The 19,332-nt window shown below is 30.5% G+C and overlaps 2 protein-coding genes and 1 pseudogene across 3 annotated transcripts in view; all 3 read left to right on the forward strand.

Annotated features, from left to right (window-relative positions):
* Window positions 1-17,778, forward strand: part of LOC149891293 (uncharacterized) — a 47,669-nt gene extending 29,891 nt beyond the window's left edge. The window contains exons 7-8 of the mRNA XM_090082071.1: window positions 373-783; window positions 17,444-17,778. Of these exons, the coding sequence (XP_089938197.1) occupies window positions 373-783; window positions 17,444-17,778 (746 nt within the window). The remainder of the gene's footprint in view (window positions 1-372; window positions 784-17,443) is intronic.
* LOC149891294 (E3 SUMO-protein ligase ZBED1-like) lies at window positions 10,002-17,036 on the forward strand. Its single transcript, XM_090081222.1, has 2 exons — window positions 10,002-10,245; window positions 15,272-17,036. The coding sequence occupies exon 2, from the start codon at window positions 15,915-15,917 to the stop codon at window positions 16,923-16,925; it is 1,011 nt and encodes a 336-aa protein (XP_089937348.1). The 5' UTR covers window positions 10,002-10,245; window positions 15,272-15,914; the 3' UTR covers window positions 16,926-17,036.
* Window positions 11,414-13,961, forward strand: LOC149891295 (zinc finger protein 862-like; annotated as a pseudogene). The gene is made up of 3 exons (XR_016450571.1): window positions 11,414-11,919; window positions 12,113-12,389; window positions 12,601-13,961. The product of XR_016450571.1 is annotated as a zinc finger protein 862-like (transcript).
* Window positions 17,779-19,332: the final 1,554 nt, after the last annotated feature.

Genomic DNA, 19,332 nt, shown 5'->3' on the forward strand with positions numbered 1-19,332 from the left:
AGAAATCAACAAAGTAGCACTCAGCGCTAACGACGACAAAAGATTCATCTTAGAAGACGGAATTCACACCTTGGCCATCGGACATTACAAAACAAGGCAATAAACCAAGCGAAGAACAGGCATCTTGAAGAACTGGTATAGAAATAACATGATTATTTTTATACTTCTTCTTGATTTTTAAAGACGACTCTTAAGTATTGGTTTTGTCCAAGAACATGATATGAAGTGTTCACCATTTTTTATGCATCCTTAAGTATGGGAAGGGTCAATGCGCCAGAACCGCCTTTTCCCTATATATTGCGTGTGTACGTCGTTTCTAATCTCTGTTTTTAATTCTCCTTCCTCACAATATGTTACTCGTGCATCTGGAAGTTACTCGTGCATCTGCTGCTGCAGCAGCAGAACCTACTCCTTCTAAATGTTTCCCTGGAAACGGAAAAGTGGTCACAATGAAAAGTTGTCCAAAAGTCACACTTGTCAAGGACTTGAGAGTTGGGGACAACGTTCTGTCGTTTGATTTAATGACAAAGAAATTAGTTTTCTCCACGGTCTACATGATCGCTCACAAAAATGAAACAGAACTATCAGACTTTCTCAACATCTTTTGCAGCGATGGAAACGAAGTCACTCTTTCTCATAAGCATCTCATCTACACTGATGGCTTTAAAGTGAAATATGCAGAGCAGATACAAGTTGGAAATGGGCTTTGGACAAGAAACTTTGAAGCTGGTTCACAGTCCGTAAGCCTCAGCAAAGTTGTTGCAATCAAAAGAATTGCTTCTGGTATATATACTCTTTAAAAGAAATCCTTTTTATTTTTGAAACTTTAACAAGATGTTATCCAACATCTGGTGAAAGAAAACTAATAAGCGTAATTGGATATAGCATACTTGTTGCTAGTTGTTTTAAAATAGTAAAAAATATATCCTTTAAACAAGCTGTTTTTCTGAGAAAAAGTTTCCAACGAAAGAACATCGTGATTGATAAATGAGTGGTTTCAACCAATAGCAGATTTTTACTCTTTTAAGACTAATGCATATCTTTTCTATTAACTCTGTTTTTGTAGATTTCTCGCAATAAACAAATCAATAAATAGTAACAATCTTCTCTCCTAACAATAACTCTTTTTTACAAATTTTTTCCTCCATTTATTCTGTATACTTTTCCTAAAATATCCTTCAAAAATCGTCACAAATAGCCGCAAACACATATCTACAATTCTTTGGTTTTCACTGGCAAAAACTATTAAAACTATTAAATCCAAACGTCATTAAATGTTCTAGAACTTTCCGCAACGGAATTACCGTAGATTTCCCTAATTCCGAACAAAATCGTACTTAAAGTTGAAAAACTCCGCTTGCTTTTTGAATTTAATATTAATTATTTTAAATAAATAAACTGGAACCTAAACTAAATCGAACCATTATAAACAACAAGTAACTTTATTATAAAAATATTGTTAACTTTTAAATTTAAAAAGTAAAGTTTTCTTTCGGAATTGAAAACACGTGTTCCTAATTCCGAATGTAATATCAATTCCCAAAAAATGGCATTTAATTTAAAAAATTAAATAGTTTATCCTAGCGTAGACATCTAGCTTAGTGTAAGGTAAAAAGATTTTTAAAATTTAAAATTACTTTTATTTTAATGTAAGGGTATAACATTGTGTTGGTGCAGAGTGTGCATTATCTATTTATTAGATCTTGTCTTCCATTATTTTTTTGTAATCAGTTAAAAAAAAAAAACCTTCACAGTCACTGCCTGTTTCTGCAGCTAACTAAAAGAATTCTCAGTTATTAGAATCAGGTCGGTTGCAGCCTTCGCGAATGCTTCCCCATTTATCAAAAATTTTTTTAAAACTTTGACATTTCTTTTTTATTAACAAACGTTAAGATAAACAAGACGTTTAGAAATTCAATAAAAAGGTTAAAAGCGTTTATTAGTTTCTAAGTTAATATCGTTAAAATAAAGTTGTTAAATATTGCGGTTAATTAGTTGCACGTAAAAACGCCAACTTTTGCAAAAAAAAGTGCTTTCCATAATCTGTTCGGAATTTGGGAAACATTTTAATTGAGCAGAAAAGTACTGTTTTTGAGATATCTTACGAAGTATTGCTAATTTTTGACTTTTTTTTTTCAGATAAATAATCGCCATCAAATTCTACATCCAACAGTACGCAATTTAAATTACCTTTTTTTTTTAAGTCGGTTTTATAGTGTTGGTTTTTCAGGGTTTTAAAAAGTGTTTTACTTGCAATTAAAAAATTTAATGGCAGCAATATATATTTTGAAAATATTTTTTCATATTCTCATAACCCTTGTCTTCCAATTTATTAATCTGTTTTCCTTTCAAAAATCCCACAAAAATAAAAGATGTAAAAATAAGTAGGCACCGCCGATTTGGTTCGTAAAATCCGCAAAAAGCCAATCCGACTAGGGTTAGGACCCACTACAATAACAATAAATATTGTATTGTAATTCGTCTTTGTAATACAATAACAATATATTGTTATTGTCGTAAAAAAAATTATTTTATCGTCAAAATTTAATAAATGTTTTAATAGTCCAGTTGCCGACTTTATACCCTTGTACCCTTGAAATAGGGTACAAGTAATATTTAAGGATTGATTCTATTTTACTGAAACATAATGGGAGGGGGAAGGGGTGCCAGAATGGTAAATTGGGCAACTTTAAATAGTAAGGCTATCATCAGACAGGCAATACTCTGCGGCCATTTAGAGCTTAGAAATACATAACAAGATAGGTAATGCGAAATCTAAATATGATCCGAAGGAGATCAAGATTAATACCGATTGCGTATTATATTATATTTTGAAGATCAACACCGCATTTGTTACTTTTTAAAAAACATGTATAAAATAATGTTTTTACCCAATTTATACAACTTTCATCGGTTAAAAAGAGATAACTTGGTTTTTTAATGATCATCATAAATGTGCTATATATGACACACTCATGGTAATTTGTCATCATAACCACACATAATTATAGGATCGGCATGTCCAAGTTACAAAAATAATTTTAACGTAAATTTCTTCTGATCAAAATAAGTAAAAAATAAAATTTGCAATATATTTCAAATCTATAAATAAAAAATAGCAAAAATAATAGTAAGTTCGTCAGAGATGAATATAAATACTTTAAAATACGTTAGCTTTTCTACTTTAATGTAAAGTAATACACTACAATAGTTATTGTAATTGTAATTCATTAAAACAAAACAATACAATAGTTCTCAAATTTTATTGTATTGTTAGAAAAAAAAACAATACAATACTTATTGTAATTGTTTTTCATCACAGCAATACAATACCAAAGTAAAGTTTTGTTATTGTTTCTGTAATATTACAATACAATAATATTGTATTGTAATGTGTAATTGTATTTAATTTTTACAATTACAATTACAATAGTCCTAACCCTAAATCCGACTTATTTTGCGGATTAAAACAATCAGTTCGTAAAAATGTTCGGATTAATAATCTGAAAACTAATTTACGAACCACTAGCGAACTTTTTTTTTGCGGATTCTCTTTGCTGTTCGGATTATTAATCCGAAAAATTTTTTACGAATCAATTTAACTTTAATTCGCTTAGCGAATTATACGAATCGCGTTCCGTTCGCGTCACCATTAAGGGTGGAATGCAAGAACCGAACTTGAGTCAAGTTCGACTTGAAATCTCAAGTTCGACTTTGTCAAGTCAGACTTGAAAAATTGACTTGAGCGAATGCGTAAACGAGACTTGAAAATTTCAAGCTCGTGCTTGAGAAAGTCGAACTTGAAAAATAGTCGAGGCGTTGAATTTAGGGCGTTTATCGGAAAATGCACTTCGCAACCAATAGCGGTAATGGATTTTTTTTACGGGAAAAACCTTTTACTGAAACAAATTCCGTGTAATGATATTTGTATAATATACGATTAAATAAAAAGTTAATAACAGTAAAAAAAAAAAGTTCTTGCTATGTATTTTTCATCAGAAAAATAAATTCATCTTGGCACTTTCAGTTCCAAATCCTAAGTTGTTGGTAAACAACGGTTGGTCATATGTACCACTTAAGTGATCAAGACAATTTCTCTTGATTTCTCCATTTTAACAGATTCCATTTGAATTAAAATACATGCAAATGTTCTAGAAAATGCAGAATCTTATTTTGACGCTTTTTGGGGATGATACTATACTACAATGTATTTTTATTTATCTTTTTACTAATACTTTAATGAAAATAATGGTTTTTTTTTAAAAATACTGAGAAAATTACTTTAAACAAAATTAGTTTTCTCAATACTAATACTACATAATACTATGTGTGTGTGTGTGTATATATATATATATATATATATATATATATATATATATATATATATATATACCATTTACATATGTAAGTATACCATTTACATATGTAAGTCAATAGAGATCACATATGGAGACAGGTCTTCTGAAATTATTGGGCCACTTATAGAAACAGAAAAGAAAACTTTTAAAAACCATTGATAGCATCTTGCTCATTAACTCATGAAAAAGAACAAAGTTTAACGTTAAACAAAAATCTCTTAATAAAAAAAAATACAAAAAAGCAATATAATGAAATTCATGATCTTGATAAAGAGCTAATGCAAAAACAAATAGAAATAGATGATATAAAAAAAAAACTCTCTCCAGAAAAAGCAACAATACAAACAAAACTTTGTGAAAATTTTCACAGTTAAAATTTTCACAAAGTTTTAAAAAAGCAACACAACAGAATTATTCTATGTGAGGATTATTTTTTTCTAACAATATCAGATCCAAATTGCTTTTGGAATGTTTTAATTTATCACTTTATTTATTAGTGAAATTGTTTTTTTCATATATAATACTATTTTGAAATATAAAATGTAATTCTTTTGAAATAATATGTAGTATAAATATTTGAAAATAATGTTTTTGTTATTACACACTTTATCCATTATCAGACACAATTTTTTTTTAAAAAAATTAAGTCTGAAATTTGACTTTTGCTTTGTTTCTGCAAAAATATCTTTAGTGAATGCTTTAGCACCACATTCTTCATTGCTATTTTGTATTTCATTGCCTCCACAATAATCATTTTGTAGAAGGGCAATGTTGTGAAGCACAAAACAGGATATTATTATAGCTATGGAATTTTGCAGTTTTGTTCCTAAGGGAATGTTAAGACAAGGGTATTGTTTTTTTTTGATATACCAAAACAATATTCAACAACAACATTCAACATGTGTGTACTTCTCAAGTTGTAATTGTATCTGATTTCATTTTCATTTTTGGGTTAGAAAAAGGTGTCATTAAATATTGTTTATAAGGATAGCCAGAATCACCTGAAACATGAACAACATTCAAAAAAAAATCCCTTTTTGTTTCGGTAAAAAAAGGGATTTTTTGAATTTGGTAAAATCTAAATAATGGTTGATAAATATAAATATTTTCTTTATCTAAGAAAAGTTTGAAGTTTGTATGAAATAGCAAAATCAGATATCCATGAAAACTTATAATCACTTTTGCTGAATTATCAAAGAATCAGCTTCTGTTGGAAACTTTATGTACTGATATCTTTTGTTAGCCATTCGAATTGAAATGTTCTAAACCACTGGACAAACAGTTGAGTTTCAGCTCTTCCAAACCTTCTATTATTCTCTAAATGAGTTTATTTATTGTTATAATCATTTGTTGGTATAAAATGTTGTTATTTAAAAACGTAATGTAAAATCTACAATAAGAAGGTGCCATTTTCTGATACCGTTTCTTGAATATCTACTCACTTGGAATGAACCAGTAGCATAAAACCGAAATGCAATAGCCAGTTGTTGTACAGTTGAAAGAGGGGCACCCTCGATTGTTAACATTGTTGTTAATAATGTCATTAGCTAATAATAAAAAGGTTTTTTTTGAAAAATCTGTAGCACCTTTTAAATTCTATACCGTGGTAAACTTCTAAAGGATTAGCTCTGTCAATAATAAACCTTGGTATGTGACTTGGCTTATTTTTTCTTCTTCTTCTTCTAAAATTCAGCTCATACCGATTCATTTTTGAACATTTAAAAAAAAGTTTTTTTAATACTTCATGTAATTGTAACTACTTCTCATGAACTCTCTTTTACTCCTTTTACACGTATCACCTCTTTGTATAACTGCAACTATTTATTACTAAATGGAATTTACTTTTATACTGTATCACAAAAATGTGCCTTAATCAACAGCCTTTTATAATGCTAGGATGTTCGACATTTCAAAAAGCTAATAAACATTTCTAATGGCATCAAAATATGACATGTTGAATCATTACATACGAGTTACAGGATGTTTTAAAAGACACACGTTTTCGCAATGTTAATATTCAGTTTTCTGTAATGAATTCATTTAAAAATATACTTTCACAATGTAACCTTCTAAATTAATTAGGTGAATATGCCCAAGTAACTACTTTTGCTTGTTAAAAACTCATTTTCTTACTTGCAAAGGTTGTAATAAGTTATATAGTAATAGTAAAGTTTTGTTACGCATCAGCAAAATGATAATGGCGGTCTGTTTTTTTTTTTCAAGTTTGGTTTCAAGATTGGTCTGGAGCAGACTTGAAAAAATGACTTGAAAATTCAAAAATTCTCGTTTTTCAAGTCTGACTTCAGTTCAAGTTCGCTTCTTGCATTCCGTTCAAGTCAGACTTGAGATTTGAAGTCTGACTTGAAATTTCAAGTTGGGTTCTTGCATTCGGAAGGAATTTTTGCTCTCTCAAGTCTGGTTTGAAGTCAGACTTGAAAAGGTCTATTTTTAGCGGTTTTCAAGTCTGACTTGAGTTGAAGTTCGCTTTGTGCATTCGCTCAAGTCGCACTTTAGGTTTGAAGTTCGACTTCAAACTTGAAGTTCGGTTCTTGCATTCCACCCTAAATGGTGTGGTCCAAAAAAATAACATTTTTATAATGTGCGCGTCCTATAAATAGTGGATTTCTTTTTTATTTTCAATCAGTCCTATTTGGAAATCTTAACCTACAACAATTCGTTCAACAGATCAAGTCTACTATTCTTCACCTACATTTATTACGGTAAGCCATTGTTATATTATTTTGATTTAAGGTGGATAACCACAAAAAAAATAATTTTTTTTACGAAAAAATCAATTTTTTGATATTTAAGTGATATAATGCTTCGATGATACATTTTAATTATGATAAACTTAGTTTTATCTAACTCATTCTAAAAATTATTGTATTTTGGATAGTTTGTAGGTAAGTATAAAAAAGCGTCATTAGCAACAACCATAGCAACTGCATTTTTTTTTGTTAAGTCATTTTCAACAACCCTGTAAATGCTTCTCTTTTTGATCAACTGCCTAAAAATTTAAACACTATATGGTTTATTATGCCAGCTTGGTTTGCAATTGATTACTGTGAGTCCTCATACTAAAATATTTATAGTTTAACAATTAGTACAAGGAGCTTTATTTGCATTTATAGCAATTCGGACAACAAATTTTATTTACATTTCAACCAAAGATAGTATTTATATATATACACACATTTTATAGTAATGGGTAATAAAAAAAAATAATGAATGAAAAAGAAAAAGAAGATTTAATGGGTTTTCAAAAAATTGTACTGAAAACAAGAGTCATATACCATTTCAATTAACTTGTGTCAGTTCTAAAAAGCTCAGGTTTAACAATAATACGGACACTGAAAACAACTACTACATTCTTTTCAACTTTCAAATTCTTAAAGATATTATTGACAAATTTTGTATATGTCCAAATTGTGAAAGTAACATGGTAATTAATGATGATTCAGCACTTAGAATGGGGTTTTCACACAAATTAGTTATAAGTTGCAATGAATGTAAATATGAGTTCAATAGATACACTTCAAATCAAATTTATAAAAGTAATTCAAAGCAAGGAAGAAATTTATTTGACGCGAATTTAAAAACAATAATAGCTTTTCGTGAAATAGGTAAAGGGCATGAAGCTATAAAAGATTTCTCTTGTATAATGAGTATGTCATGTATGCAAAAAAATGCGCTTAATAATTCAATGAAAACATTATCAAAGGCTTACCATTCAGCTGCATTACAGTCTATGAAAAATGCTGCTAATAAAGTAAAAAATATTTCAAAAAATAAAACAACTACTGGAGAAGCTTTGATTAAAGTTTCTATTGATGGGACGTGGCAAAAATGAGGTCACAGTTCTTTAAATAGACTAGTAACAGCTATAAGTGAAGGGAGTTGCATTGACTTTGCGTTACTTAGTAAATATTGCAGGGGATGTCAAATATGGAAAAACAAAGTGAATCATCCTATGTATAACTCTTGGAAAGCTAATCACAAATGTCACCTAAATCATTCCAAATCTTCAGGAGCTATGGAAGGTACTGGTGCAGTAGAAATATTTTCTAGATTCGTAAATAACTATGGGGTAATTTATAAGTACTATTTGAGTAATGGTGATTCTTCATCATTCAATGATGTTGTTAATAGCAAACCATATAGTAAATATGGAGTTGAAGTGCAAAAACTTGAATGTGTTGGGTATATACAAAAGCATGTGGGAAATTGTTTAAGAGAGCGAAGAAAGCAAAGTATTTGTGGGAAAAAATTAACAGGTGTTGGAAACCTCACCAACAATTCTATAAACACTATTCAAAACTATTTTGGTATGGTGATAAGAGAATTTGCAAACAATAAAAATTCAAACGATGATGAAAAAGTATACCAAATGAAAAAAGGTATAAGAGCTGTTCTAAATCATTGTACTAACTTTCCAGACAAATTGCGACGACATATACTATACCCTAGAGGATTAAATAGTTGGTGTAGGTAGAAGAACTGTGAAGAAGGAGTTGACATTTATAAGCCTACAGTAAATATTCCTGTGTGGATTTATGATGTAATAAAAAAAGATTTTGATGACTTATCTGATGATTTTCTTCTAAAAAATTCACTCATGGAGAGACACAAAATTGCAATGAAGGACTTAATAACATAATATGGTCTCGATGTCCAAAAAATATTTTTGTTACAAGATTTTTGCTTGAAGTGGGTGTTTGTTCTGCAGTTCTTTACTTCAGTAATGGTACATATGGTCTTAACAGAGTTTTTAAGTTCCTTAACGTAAAATTTGACTTAAAAAGTTGATTGGCATTTCATCAAAAAGATATGAAGCGTTTAAAAAACATGTTTAAAAAAAATGATGTCAAAGTTAAAAAAAGAAGAGAAAAGTTAAAAGCATTTAAAAAAGGTTGGATTGACAATAAAGAAGGAACTTTGTTACAAAAATCTTATTTATCTGGTGGATTTTAATAGTTTTTTGCTTTTGTATTTTGTTTTTCTTTTTTTCTCAGAATTGCATTTTAACGATACTTAACTTGACTTGCAACATGATATCTTAAGATTTGGTCAAGCAATTTACTTCAAATTTTCAGGAGTTGTTTAAAATACCTAGATGAAGGGAATGAATGTTAAAATTTTTGAAATATACATTTGTTTTTTGCTTTTTTAGTGTTTTAACATAGCTCTACCCCCTGAAAATATTGCAAAAACCACAAAATATCAAATAAAAATGCTAAAAATAGTTTGTTTTCATGGATTTTAATTCATTCCCTTTATTTCATGGTTTTTATAGTAATGGGTTGAAAAAAAATTGCAAAGTTTCAAAGCTCAAAAATTACAATAACTTGAAAAATCGTGTTGCAAGTGTTGGTATTAAATGCTTCATTTTTACGTGATTTTGACAATTTTCTGCCTTTTTATGAAAGATCTACGTATTTAGCAATATTTAAGTTGCAAAAAATATATACATTAATTTGAATCAAATAGTGGTTTTCAAAATTTAATTACAGTTATGAAATTTGGTTTTTTTTGTGGTTATCCACCTTAAAAGTTAAGAATATTTCAAACTAAATTTTTGCGGGTTTTTTTTTTTTTTTTGTGGATCGAATTCCTTGGCAAATTATTTTGCATTGTGCTTTAGTTAGTGGATTTATATAAACAATTAGAAAGGAAAGACAAGCAAAAATCAACAATACCAGACAATTTTGACGAGCTTGCCTCTAAAGACTCAGATTTTGAACAAACACAAGAAAGAGGAAAAAAGAGAAGTCCACAGTCACAAAAAGATACACCAGCATCGCCACAGCCTGGACCAAGTGGAACTTGTGGCACTTCCAACACACAGACACGGCAAGGCAGAAAATAGGCTACCAAACCTGAATGGGAAGTCAGGCTTGGTCGGGAAAGGCGTGCGATCGCACTCTGATCTTGACCACGCATACAATATTTAGTTGCGACAACTTGCCCACGGCTTCATAGATGTTTTGAGAACATTTCAAAAAATAGTCAAGCGCCAAAGTTTAACTGGACCGATGAGAGACACTTACAAAAATTAAAAGTTGCCTGATTAAACTGTTATAAATTAAGTTTAGAATAATTAATAAACTTCGTCTTTTATGTTGATTTATTAAATAAATAAAAAAGTCAATCTTTTTTTAACCATTTCGCGCTTTGCGTAGTTGGCCTGAGCTTTGCTTTTACATATTACTAGGGGGTTTAGGCAATTTTTATAGCCAATGTAAATCTTTTTTATTAAAAATGCATTGCATTACTTAATATATTTTATTTTTAAAATGGTTTCAACCACTTCTGTAGCTTATTTGGTTCCATAGATATTCGTGTTTTAATATTTTCAACTCATATACATTTTATGAAATATTTCCTTAAATTATCTCGTTAAACTTTTGGCACCGAAAAAAAAAACTCTTTTACCTTTTTTTTTTTCTTGCGTAAAAAGTTGCGTTTACAACAAAATATCTAAAGACGGGGGAAATTTATAAAATCTCCACTTAGAAAACAAAAAAACCCACCCTATTAGACTACCAAAAAAAAAAAAAAGCTGATTGACATAATAAATAAATAGTTGCAGAATCTATTTTTATGTGGGGACGAAAGAATTAGCTTAATTTACTTGTATATAAACAAAAATGAAACATTTAAAATTAAATAACTTTATCAATTCTAAAGCAAAACGACGTCCCCAAAAAAATTATTGTAGTGCAACCTTTTCTAAAAAAGCTTACATCTATATATACGTATATACTATTTATTTTCATGGGTGGGTTTTTATTCTTCGACACCTACATAAAATCATTTGTTGCGTTTTTTGGACAAAGTTTTTCAAAAATGTACGATATATTTTTTCCGCGATAAAACGTCACGTTACAAAACTCCCTAATATTACATACAATTCTTTGTAGTACGACAAACAAAAGAAACAATTAAATCATTCAGTTACTATGACAATGTTAGAACGTTTTTAGCAGTATCTTTAAAAATGTTAAAAACAATTCCGCAATGCGCTAGACCCCTGAATTAGCTGTCTATAATGATCAGTATCCAAACAAATTACATTCCAAATGAATTGTATTTTTATTTTTTATTTTACTAACCAAAATCAAATTTTAAACACGTCAAACTATATGAAAGCGTTTTTTTATGATTAAACTCCAAAGGTAAAAATAAATTACGAGGAGTCAGCGGAACTGCTTTACCACTGATTATGAAAAGTGAGTGGGCTTTTTTTTTTTTGCTTTAATTAGTATTTAAAACAGAAATAAGTAAATTTAAGTTTAAGTATAACAAGTTTTTAAGAATGACATCTGAAGCAAAAAAAATTAAAGATAGTAAACCAATATCTAAGAACTTAAAAACTTTTCTTTCGTGGGGGAAAGAATCAGTTATTGGATACACGGAAGAAAATGGCTTAGTTGTCAAAATATGGTGTAAGATTTGTGCTAGGAACAAAACTGAAATTTTAACGGATGCTTTAGTTAAAGGAGTATCGAATAATTCTTTGACAGCGTTTACGGAGGGAACTTGTGTGGTGACAAAGTATCAGGTAAAATTAAAATAATTAGCTTGTTCTTAATTTGTGACTCCAGGAAACAATTTAAACATAATTTTTCTACCATTATATAACTTTTAACTGTAGTTATCTTATAATTTACTACATTACTAAGTGAATAAATTTTTTAGAGAATTGCTTAATTTTACTTAAAATTACCGTGATTTTTTCTTTGATAATAATAAAGGTTGATCGCCATCTTAGAGGGCAAAGCCATAGATTAGCGGTGCTGATTGATAATTGTAACTCAGAAGATCCTGGAAGTAGTTGTGTTGCTAACCTCGATATGGAAAACTCGTTACCTATTACACGAGACAACCGCAAAGCGCTATTAAAGATGATTAGAACAGCCTATGAAATGGCTCTAAAACCAAGCATGCCACATAGCCATTTCAAGACACTGATCAAATGCCAAAGACTTAATGGTGTACTCCTTTTAGAAGGAAAAGACAACAATAAAGCAGGTTATTGATTTTTAGGTTCAGTTTCTTTTTCGTAATTTGATAAAACAATTCAAATGAAAAAATCAAATTAAAGTTACGTTACTATTATAATGAAAGTTTAATTTTTTTTCAAGATTTTACATCCGAATGGTCTTATCCTTTTGATTTATCCATTTGATTTTTTAATTTGAAAAATATTAGTTATATCTTTTTTTTTATATTTAATTTTTAGCACGTGAATATATCTCATGCATTGCCAGTGCCATTAAAGGAAAAGTTGCTGAAATTGTCAATGAAGCAAACTTTTTCTCCATTCTTTCCGATGGTTCTCAGGCTAGAAAAATAAAGGATGAAAAGGAGTTGATTTTTGTACGCGTTGAACGCGAGGGGACCCCTGCCTGTTTTGTAGTTTCTTTACTTGATATGAACAGTTTGGGTGGTATGGGTGCCAATACCATTAAAAAGGCTATTGATAGCATTTTTATTGAAACCGGTAGTGTTCCTTTAACTGCGTCAGCTTACAAATACAAACTTGTAAGCGCTACGGCCGACGGAGCTTGCGTGAATTTTGGAATTTATAATGGCGTGTTAACACAATTAAAAAAAGATAGAATGTGGCTGATAAAAATTCACTGCGTAAACCATCGTTTAGAATTAGCAATAAAAGATGCTATGAAAGATATTTCCCAGTATAAAGATTGTGAACGCTTTTACATTTCCATATTTAATTTATTTCACAATTCTGGAAAACTAAAATGCGCAGTTAAAAAAGCTGCTGAGGCTTTGAACATTACATACTACACCTTACCTAAAATATTTGGAACGCGCTTTATAAGTCACAGGAGACGCGGCTTTACAAAACTTTTACATAATTGGCCTTCGCTTATTGTGGGTTTCGACAATTCTCTTGCTGATCGCGATACTAAAGCAGATATGCGTGCTAAACTTTCTGGATTATCCAAACGGTTGCATAACTACAGACTATTATGTATGGTTTGTGGTTATTTGGACATCTTAGAAAAGTTATCACCATTATCATTGGTTTTTGAAAAACAAATGTTAATGGTGAATGAGTTAAAACCAGCGGTGGATAAAACAAAGGCAAGCTTAGCGGAATTAAGCAATGAAGATATTGATAATATTATTGATTCATATTTGCTCAAGTTTATAATCAATGAAAAAGATGGTTCAACCAATCTTGTTTCTTCGTATTTCAAAGAAGGAAACGAATTGAAAAAATCAAACCCAGAGTTTGTTGAGATTGAACTCAACAATATGGCTAATCTTAACTTTGAATGTATTCATTCTGCCATTAAAGTAAGAAAATTAGCAATTGAAATCATTCTGCCATTGATAAATGATAGATTTAATTCGCTGTTAAATCCCATATTCGAATCAATGGATTGGTTAGATCCGCAAGTATGGACAGCAGACAGCATGTATGGTGATGCCAGCATATCTTTGTTACTAAACGAATTTTTTTACCCTCTAGAAAAATTAGGAATGGATTTTAAAATGGTTCTTTCGGAATGGAGAGCTGCAAAACTTGTAATAAATGCGCAGTACACCATTGCACTCACACCATTGCAAATATGGCAGAATATTTTTCTTAATCATAAAATTAAGTTTTCAAACTTGAGACTTTTAGTTGAACTTTTGATGTGTATTGCTGGTTCTAATTCAGCTGTCGAACGCGTTTTCAGTATTTTGACTGTGATTTTGACTCATAGGCGTTTAAAGATGAACCACTCAGCAATGGAAGACTCTATAATCATAGCAGAGAATGACACGAATTTCACTCAACAAGAACGCTATGATATTTTAAGTCGCGCTGTGGATATTTTCTTAGATAAGCGAAGAGTTTTTTGCCTTGATTCAGCTAATGCTAGCATTGCCACTGATTATAGTAGCGAAGAAAGCTGCACCAGTGAAGATATAAGTTCTATATCTGAATCGGACGAATAAACAATTTATTATAAAATCTTAACCTTACATAATTTTATATTTATGTACATTACTAAAGAGTCCTGAGGGACGAAACAATATTGCCTACTGTTATATATATATATATATATATATATATATATATATATATATATATATATATATATATATATATATATATATATATATATATATATATATATATATATATATATATATATATTATACATACATAACATATATAGCATTATATATATATGATATCTTTGATTGTCATATTCTTGTTATACGATTACATAAATAAGTTGAATTTAATAAAAAGGCAGCGTAATATATGTATATATCATATGCTGTATATATAAAACTTTTTAACAATATAAATCAAAATATGTTATTAAAAAGTTTATACGCTGCCATTTTATTAAATCTTTTAAATATCTGTGTGTGTGTGGCTGGAACAATAAGTCAACGTATTAAAATAAAACCAATTTATATCAGCGAACCTTTTTAAAGCATTCGCCAATATAAAATCATTTAATTAGTAAAGATTAAAGTTATTTTTTTTGCGTGTATTTTTAAAACTTTTTGCTTTGCGGACAAACATGGAAACATACTTGAATGTTCTCAAAACCAATGATATATTAAGAATAACTAGATGTCTAACTGCCGTAAATCGGTATAAGAAAAAGTGAAGCAAAAATCGGCCATTATGGGGGGCAAAATCTTTACGCTATTTATCAAAACAAAACAAATACGAAGCTTTTGATTTGTTAAATTTGCCCCCTATAATGGCCGATTTTTGCTTCAAAAAATACGCGGAAGTTAGACATCTAGTTATTTTTAATATATCATTGCTCAAAACATCTATGAAGCCGTGGGCAAGTTTTCGCAATTAAATATTGTATGCGTGGTCAAGATCAGAGTGCGATCGCACGCCTTTCCCGACCAAGCCTGGGAAGTTACTGACATCAATCAAATAAGAACTGTTGTTGACATTACTAAATGGGTGATTAAGGACACTCAACATATTTCTATTGTACAAACTGACGCATTCACCCGCATGATGAAAACTGCAACCAACGGTCAATTCAGAGCCATTACAGCAAAGAACATATCTACAAAATACATTCCTCTCCTTTTTAAATTCATCAAGGAACAAGTAAAAAACATTTTCAATACAGACAAGTCAAATCTTGATGGAGTGGCCTTTACATCCGACGTGTGGACCACTGATCACACCAATTTGTCTTTCATGAGCCTTACACTCCACTATATAGATTCAAAGTTCCAATTAAAGCGCTTTTTGGTGGAAATGTCCTACTTCCCCAAACAACATACTGGCGACAATATTGCCGAGAAGCTCAATGAATCTATCAATAAACTTGAACTTGATTTTGGAGTCAAAACCTGGATAGCAGTTGACGGTGCAGCTAATGTCCAAGCAGGTGTTAGGAAATCAATTGGGGTTCAAAGTGCAATTTGGTGTGTCAACCACCGTCTAAATCTAGTTGTCAGTGGTGCTGTTGATGATAAAATGGTCATTTCTCAACCACAAAATAACAAAATTAGTAGGTCACTTCAAACAGTCCTCTCAAAAAAGCTATGACTCTAGTTAATGCTGCCAAAGCCTTAAATAACTCCAGAACAAAGTTAGTACAGAGATGCCTCACAAGATGGAACCTTGACCTCCATCAAGTGGAGTCTGTGGTGGATCTTCTTTCGGCGATGCATTCTTTAAAGAATCCGAACCCTACAGCTTTTGGAGGTTGTAAGTTGACAGATCTTTTACCAACAGATGATGAAGTGGAATCTATTCAATCTGTCATTCGGCTTCTGAGAGGCTTCTCAGAATTCTCTGAGAAATGCAGTAACGAAAAGAATGTTAGCATCTGTTCCGTTATTAATTGCCTATACAACATCAGAGGAAGATTACCAAGGGAGATGATCAAGCCAAAAACCGAGGTGTCATCAGAGTTTGCTCACTACTTCAATGAAGATCTAAACAAAAGGTTCGAAGGGGAGTTGATGAATATTGAATTCTCTATAGCTCATTTTTTAGATCCTAACAGCAAGGGCATGTGCTTTGTGGATGAGGGGGGAAAATTTGAAGTAGTCAAAACTACAGTAAAGAAAGCTATGGAAGAACTGTCAAAAAAAGAAATTTTGGCTAGCCAAAGCACTCCTTCCCCTTCAATGTTGGGTGATGAACATGATGACGACTTTGATTTCACTGAACAACTGAGGAAGAAAATGTTTGGTGCAGGTTACATTAATCCTGGAGGTGAAACAAGCACCAAGAAAGCCATTTCTGCTAAAATTGAGGGGTATTTGAATTTAAAACCAGTTCCAGCAAATACAAATGTACTGGAGTTCTGGAATCAAAACCAATATATTTACCCAATAATGTCAAGGCTGGCCAGAAAAAACCTCTGTATACCTGCTGCATCATCAACATCTGAAAGAGTTTTCTCAACAGCAGGGAATATATACAGCTCTAGAAGAACCAATCTTTCAATCTCAAAGGTTGAGATGTTGGTATATATGAAAGAAAACACTAAGCAACTCAGTAAAATTCAAGACATTGTGTGGCGAGGAAATGAATTTGGAAAATGATTAACTTTCAGTGTGATTTTGACTTTTTTTTATTTCTTAACAAGGATATCATTTTGTTTCATTGTATATTTGAATATTATAAATAAATAAAAATGAATCTTATTTCATAAACATTTTCCTTTCTGAATCCGTATAAATCCGTAAAAATAACAATCCGTAATAATTCGATACTTTCGGATCGGATTGCGATTCGAAAAAAATTTTTCGAATCGCAATCCGATCCGAAAGTATCGAATCAGATTGCAAGCCGAAAAAATTTTAACGAATTTTTTTCCGATACATTATTTTCGGATCAAATCAATCCGTAAGTAATTTGAACCGTTTAGCATAGATAATTAGTTACTGTTTATCGATTAGTTACTGTTTATCGGTTTGCACAATCCGCAAACCGATAAACAGTAACTAATCGCTGGCCTCTAACAATAAGTGAACTAAAGCTGTTCGGAATTAGGGACTGTTCGGAATAAGGGAAATCAACGGTACAGTTTGTTTTTATTTTTTCTACTTTTTTTTTTTAGTTGGTTTTTATACTCCTTTCACGATGTGTGGAAACATTTTAGTAAACGGGGTATTGTCTAGCTGTTATGCTGATGTGAAAGATATCATCTTGCCTGCTTTGGGTAAAGTATCTGGCCAAGAGATTGCCCATTTTGGAACGTCACCTTTAAGATTTGCCCACTTTCTATGTTTCCAAAACTTTCATAAAATTTCAAACGACGGACCCAATGCACCAGTTGTACACATCGTCAACCAAAGCTTGCGGTTTTTAACGTTATTATGTTGTTTTCAACGTTGCTTTTTCATAACGTTGCTTAAAATAAGTAGCATTCCATATAATTTCTGCGAAGGTTAAGCTATGAAGGATTTTATCGTTTATTTAAAAAGTAGATCTTCAGCTTAAAATAATGGCATCTATGAAAAAATTTCAACCTTTTTAAGAATTAAAAAGATCATTTAAAAAAAGTTTCTGTTGTAATACATTGGGCGATCAACTACTTTGTGAAAATTTAAGATTTCAAACCTTTAAAAATTTGAAAAAACCATAAGGATTTTACTGTTGTACCATTTTTATTTTTGCAAACTTTAATGCGTGTGGAATATAAAATAAGTCTTTATTACTTAACCATGAGTTGAAGGGGTTTGGGTAACTCATCCATTTTACAAGAGACTTTGATCTTTCTTCAAGATTTTTCTTTTCTATAAATGTCTCGTTCAACTTTTTGTATTTCTGCTTCATAAAATGCTCCAGCTATTTCTTCACTATTACAATCTTTAATCTTGTATGTAACTGGAATTGTATTTGCACTGGAGATACTGCTAACTCTTCAGTTCATCTAGTTGCCATTCTAGCAACTAGATGAACTGAAGAGTTGTCATTCGAAAATGGCTTCTAGATGAACTCTTCAGTTCATCTAGAAGCCATTTTCGAAGATGGAATTTTTTCGCTTATTCTTACTTTGTCACCAATTGAAAACTTTGGTTTTTGTTCTGATATCTCAAATTTTTATTGGTATATATTTCTCTACGTTGTATTTTCAATTTTCTTAATATTAACTTCAACAAGCGTCATATTTATTTAAGAGTGAATAGTATTACTATATTCTTTAACTAGATCATCCAAAACGTTTAAAGACTATAAAATGTGAGCACATTTTAAAATAAAACATCACTCTACAATTTCGGTTTATGTCTTAAATTAAAGCTATATCGGCAGTATTTCCACATTAAAGCTAATCGGCAGTATTTCCACATTAAAGCTAATCGGCAGTATTTCCACATTAAAGCTAATCGGCAGTATTTCCACATTTGTTCTTGTATAGTTCCATCTTTTTTTATAATTCACCAGTTTGATGTTTTAGAGGAGAAATAACCAACCTTTTATTTGGAACAATTATCAATAAAACTGCTAACAAGATTTTTGTAAGGTTAACAAGACTTTTGTACGGCTAACAAGATTTTTGTACGGTTGTTAAATTTAAAGAATGCCTGCATTACAATGAGATAAGCAGCCCGTTTTTCATCAACACAATTTTAACAATCACTTTTTCTTTTAGGGAGTTTTCTTTTCACTCTCTTTGAAATTCTTCTGCTAATTTCTAAAGATTTTGCAATGAAGGTGCCATTACATATAAGTTTGCCATACATTAAACTTTGTCATAGTTAAGTCACTTAGTTAAAATGCCTTATGATTAAAAAAAGAAAAACTCTATCATTCAACTTATTAGTAATTTTAATTTTTACTAACAAGTTGAATGATTGAGTTTTGAATGATTATGAAAAGTTATATTAAAATTACGAAGAAAGAAAAAAGCTGCTCGAAAAAATTACCAGTCGACAGTCACAGCAAACGGATTGACTTTTAACACGGTTGCTATGTTACGAAAATATTTTCTTCAGCTTGGATTGT

Source organism: Hydra viridissima, unplaced genomic scaffold (genome assembly GCF_058129835.1).
Source record: "Hydra viridissima isolate aposymbiotic clone 2 unplaced genomic scaffold, HvirCarnegie_v1 scaffold_3, whole genome shotgun sequence".
Lineage (NCBI taxonomy): Eukaryota > Metazoa > Cnidaria > Hydrozoa > Anthoathecata > Hydridae > Hydra > Hydra viridissima.